Source organism: Sceloporus occidentalis, unplaced genomic scaffold, assembly GCF_023333645.1.
Source record: "Sceloporus occidentalis isolate IW3139 unplaced genomic scaffold, rSceOcc1.0.p SCAF_1, whole genome shotgun sequence".
In the NCBI taxonomy this organism is placed as follows: Eukaryota; Metazoa; Chordata; class Lepidosauria; order Squamata; family Phrynosomatidae; genus Sceloporus; species Sceloporus occidentalis.
Window position 1 is genome coordinate 166,695,534 of NW_028316981.1, and position 5,357 is coordinate 166,700,890.

Genomic DNA, 5,357 nt, shown 5'->3' on the forward strand with positions numbered 1-5,357 from the left:
TCAGGTGGCGTGCAGGTGAGGTGCCTTAGATTTACTAACCACCTTCTTCTCCTTCACCCTGCGGTTCTGAAACCAAATGGTGACTTGGCGCTCGGAAAGATTAGTGGTCGCCGAGATCCTTCGTCGCTTCTCTTTGGTAATGAACTTGCTGGCGGCATACTCTTTTTCTAGTTCTTTCAGCTGGATTTTCGTGTAGGGGACTCTTTTCTTTCGACCCCTACGGTAGCTGCTCACTTCTGGTTGAAGAGGGACCACATCTGTAAAGGTGAGGACAGAAAAGAAAGAGGACAAGAAGGAGAGGCAGAGAGAGAAAAGAGAAAGAGAGAGAGAGAGAGAGAGAGAGAGAAGAAGAAGAAGAAGAAAGAGAGAAAGTGCGTAGAAGTGTAGGGGGAAAGAAAAGAAAAAACAGAGAGAGAAGACAGAGAATATAGAGGTGGAAGAGGAGAGAAAGAGAGAGAAAGAGAGGGGAGAATGGAGAGGGGAGAAAGAGAAAAAAGAGAGAGAAGATAGAAGTGGAGGGGGAGAGAGATAAAGAGGTAGAATAGAGGGGGAGAGAGAGAAGAGAGAGAAAAGAGATAGAAAAAGAGAAGGTAGAAGTGGAGGTGGAGAGAAAGAGAAAGAGAGAAGGGAAAGAGAGAGAGAAGAAACAGAATGTAGAAGTGGAGGGGGAGAGAAAGGGAAAAAGAGAGAGAAAAGAGAGAGAAGGTAGAAATGGAAAGGGAGAGAAAGAGAAAAAGGAAGAGGGAGAGAAAGGAAAAGAAAGGAAGAAAAGAAGAAAGAAAGAAAGAAAGAAAGAAAGAAAGAAAGGTGTCTATTATATTAAACAGTATCTTTTAACTAGATGGACAATGTCCCTTCCAGACATTATAGATAGGGAAGAACAGAAGCCTATGGCGAGGGAGGAAAGGGAAGGAAAAATTAGAAGAAGGGAAAATGTGGAATGGGGGGGGGGGAGAGAAAAGGGGAAGAGGAAAGAATGAGAGACTAAGGAAAGAAGGGGTGGGAGAAACAAGGCGCGGCGGCTGGAGCATGGGGGATAGTCTGCCCGAGCGAAGTATTAATATATTAGCATGGGAGGCGTTAAGGGGAGCTATTCCAGGCGAGATTGATCCGGGACAGAGATAAAGAAAGAGCACCAAGTCAAGGAAAAGGCATCTAGCAAAGAGGGCAGCCGAAATTAGACATTTTGGAGAAGGCTCCAAAATTAGATTTTGCTTTTTAAAAAATTATTATTAAAAAAAGGGAGAGAGGGCCTCTGAACCTCCAGCCCCTCACTCCCCCTCTAAGCATCCAGTGAATGCTTAAGCTGTCGCTTTGAGATATTGCGGCTTCGCCAGCCTCCTGAACCCGCATTGTTCCAGGGCTCTTCCATAGGAAAGCTCAGCAGTTGGGAGGCAGCAAACCGGGTTTGTGTGGTTCTGTGCCCTGCGTGGTGTGTGTGTGTGTTGTGCTTAGTTATGGACGCCGCAGAGCAAAGGATCTATGCGGCACAAAGAGTATTTGCAAGCTGGAGGGACCTTCGTATTAGTCTTCTCTGTTTCCCTCCACATCCTTTGCTGCTTATGTGAGCCACATTAACCAGGCCTCAGTTTGATTGGAGGCTTTGTGCTTTCTTGAAAGTTGTCCAGGCTGTTGAGAAATGAGTCACCTCACCTGGTCTAGAAGGCACTGGAGAATCGATGATTCTCATTACCCTTAAAGCATGCAGCCTTCTCCTTAATAGCCTCTTCTGCTAAGGCTGCCTGTTGCCAATTCTTCGTGGTTAACTGTAATAATCAGTCGCATCAACCTTTCTTTCTCCCCGTCTTCCCAACCAAACTGGCGTCTTTATCTACCTCTTGATCTCCTGAAGGCCCTTTTGAACTAACCAGGGAGAGTTATGACTGGATAAGAAACCGGACTGTGCCGAACTCACAATAACAGAAAGGTTGAAAAGGAAAATTGGGGTGGGTGGGTGTGAGGTATTGGAAGGACATTTTTCTACTGAAGCCAAGTGGAAACCTCCCAGGACATTTATCCCAGCCGCTGATCCAAGATGGGGAAGAATTAAAAACACCCTTCATTTTTTTTTGGGGGGGGGGGGTATATGTCTACCCAAACTGTGTTTTGGTTCGGTTCCAACAGTTAACAAACTAAGACTCTTGCAAGACCTTCAAGACCCACCAGTTTCATTCAGATGTTGTGGGCTACACTCCTCTACAGCTTAAGCCAAACAAAGGTGGCAAGTCTATCATTGAGGTGTTACAAGTCTCTGTTGTTTCTTCTGTAATAGGTTAGCCAAATAAAACTAGCTAATCTTCAAGGCGTACAGGGCTTTTTGTTGTTTATAGGTAAACTGAAGTGTGTGTGTGTGTTTTAAAGACAGACCTCCCCAGTTCTGAGGAACTGGTGACTTCTTATTTGTCTCTTGGGTCCCAGAAGAGATCTCTACCTATTTTTCCCCTATGGATTCTAATTCAGGCCCAAAGGCAGTGCAAAGTAATTACAGTATAGCATGCACATAAGAATACACAAACACACACACACACACACACAGAGAACTCAGTGCCTCAGAGTCTCGCCCCTCTTTAACAATCTATCAGGAAAATGGAAAGAGACTGAAGGAGAAAATGTATGCGTGGTGGAGAGCTTTATTTACGTCTCCCACTGACTTTTGCCCCCGAACCACAACAAAGGATGAGGCACTCCTTCCAACCTCAGTTACCTCCTCCCCCCAGCAGAAGAAAACAACATAGATGGAGAAACCTGCCTTTTCACACCACTCTCTCTCAGGCCAGCAAAGCCAAAGACCTGCCTTTCCGACAACCCCCCCCCCCCTCCACCACCACTTGCACCCCGCCTTCTATTTACCCCAGGCTTCCTCAAGGAATTATGGACTTTTCCCTCGGGTACTAAAAAGAAAGGGGGGCAGGAAGGAGAATCTTTCTAGCTCCCCACCGACGCTCCCAACCTCAAACCCTGCCAGTATATACGGCTGAAACACAAGACCTAGATAGGCCTTCTTTTCCCTCTCGCGCTCTTATAGAAAGGGAGGAAAACCCCATCATGCAATGCTCTGCGCAGGCATTGCTGGCAAGCCATGTCTCTCTTAAGGGGCATCCCTTCGCCCGCATTCCCAAAATAAATGTCTTCTTTATTTTCCTTTTCCTTTTTTTGCCGGCCGTATTTACTCTCACCCTTCCCTTCTCTCCCAGTCCGAGTCATCTATTTTATCTCAGACTCTTGGCTCCCGTCCATCCCTTTGAATCATGGAAGAAAGGCCTGTATACTGATGGCAAGGTGGGGACCCCAAGAGCAAAGGAGACGCCCGTGGGTCTTCCATCTCTCTCTTTCTCTCCCTCCCTTTAGTGGGAAGGCAATAAGCTGAGCCCGAAGCGCCTCCAGCTTTCAGGGTTCCTCGCAGGCTGTCACTCACTCCAGGTTTCTAACCAGAGGGGGGGGGAAAAAAGCCTCGCTCTGTTCTCCTCTTTCGCTCCCCACTCCTCTTACAAGATTCATTTGTAAGATTCATGTCACTTGACAGCTACTTCTGTAATTGCAATATGATTTACTGTACCTTTCCGAAAAGCCCAGCCTATTCTAGAAGAGAGAGGGGCTGGGTGAGTGGGAGCACAGAGCCAGCAAAAAAGAGGGAGGAGAAGCGAGGGAGACAGAAAGGCCAACGCTCACTAGGTTTTGTGTGTGTGTGTTTTAAAAAAACAAATGTAATTTAAAATATTCAAATTTTTAAAATCAATCAAAGCAAAAGCTACAGATTCAGGTAAGTGAGCCAACACAGGGAGATGGCTACACACACACACACACACACACACACACACACAGGCAGGGAGACTCAAGGCAGCTGCCAACCTGGCTCTGAAAGCACCTCGGAGCTCCAAGGTATGTGTAGCTGGGTTTCCAAGCCGCTCACTTGCTTTCACCTCCTTTCCCTGTACGTGTCGGTGCAAGCGTTCCCTAGCCGAGTTTACCTGGGAGGTTTGGGTTATATACAAGAAACACATATAGGCGATCATGCCGGTGCAAAGAGAGAGAGAAAAGAGGAGAGGAGGAGAAAGACAGCCAGCGAGCGAGTCAGGGCGCATAGATCCCGTGCGAGAGAGCCAGCGAGGCAGCCCTACCTGGGAAAGGTGATTTCCAGAGATGGCTGGACTGGGACTGCTCTTTCGAGCAATAGACCTGCCCGTCCCAGCCGTTGGAGAGCGCCCAGTGCTGGTAGCCTTCCATGGGAAGCAGGGCATCGTGCCGGGGCTCCGGGTGCCCACTGATCCCTGGCACCACGGATACGTCCAAATAACCAGGGACAGCCTGGTAGGAGCTGGCAAAGCTCGGGTAAAAAGCAAACTCTTTGGCCCTGGAGGATAGTTCTTCGCTGGGGAGGGAGCCGCTGGGCTCCGGGTATTTCTCCGCCGCCGGGTGGTAAGAGCAAGCCTTCTGCTGCAAGTTCACGTTGTGGGAGTGGGAGAGCCGACACCCGTAGTAGCTGCCTCCGAAAGGGTAGCCGTAGCCCAAGGTGGCGTTGGAAGAGGCGGGCGGCGCGGGGCACTGGCGGGCGGCCTCAGGGGCAGGTATATCCGTGTAGACCGATCCCTGGTGAGTCCCGATGGTGCTGGAATGGCGCCCCAAGACCGGATGAGTGATTAGATCCCTGCAGTGGCTGGCGGGGCAGTTCCCACTGAGCCCTTCCATGGCTGGGATTTTATTCTGGCTGCTTTCATTCGGGTTCTCCTCATAGACATACATGAAGGTATCCGCCCAGCGTGGATGCAGGATCAGTGAAGTCGTCATAGCATGGTCTACCGGAGCTTTTTAAAACTCGACTTCCCAAAGAGAGACACCTAGTTTCCCCAACATATTGTTTACGCCGGAGCATGCGCAGAGGGGCTGGGATGGGTCCGGTCCATTAAGAAATCCGCCGGACCACGTGACTCTGTAAAGAGCGCTTGCTGCAGTTCGCCCCGCCACGTGATCCCTCCGCCGACCTATCGCGCCCTCCCCCTTGGCTTCGGGAAGAGAAGGGAGCGCTCCCATTGGCTGCCTCCCCGACACAGAAACAGAAATCCTTAAAGGCAACGGGAGACACCCATTGATTGTCAAGAGTGGGAGGAAATAAATAAGGGGAATGTTGCCTGCTCCAGGTTTGGCCGACACAAAGAAGCTGGGGTTTGCTGTGCCAGGATTGGAATGCCTTGGGGAAAAAAACCCCTCAGCGTTATATATTAAATTAATGATGGAATGGATTCTCTCCCTTTAAAAAAAAAAAACCCAAAATCTAAAAAAATAATAATTAAAGCCTTCTTGCAAGATAGTGTTGACCAGAAGGGTTTTCTTCTATATCCATGACCGGCAAAAAGGATTGA

General features: G+C 48.9%; 1 protein-coding gene across 1 annotated transcript; it reads right to left on the reverse strand.

Moving 5' to 3' along the window:
- Window positions 1–4,785, reverse strand: HOXC13 (homeobox C13). The gene is made up of 2 exons (XM_089508983.1): window positions 4,119–4,785; window positions 1–257 (listed from the first exon to the last, which is right to left on the reverse strand). Exons 1-2 carry the CDS (start codon window positions 4,783–4,785, stop codon window positions 1–3), a joined length of 924 nt encoding a protein of 307 aa, XP_089365109.1.
- Window positions 4,786–5,357: the final 572 nt, after the last annotated feature.

Bases quoted from the DNA above. Each gene is read 5' to 3' on its own strand.
- HOXC13 (XM_089508983.1), bottom strand. From the start codon at position 4,785: ATGACGACTTCACTGATCCTGCATCCACGCTGGGCGGATACCTTCATG. The intron at 258-4,118 runs GTAGGGCTGCCT...TCACCTTTACAG, and splicing joins CTGGAAATCACCTTTCCCAG to ATGTGGTCCCTCTTCAACCA.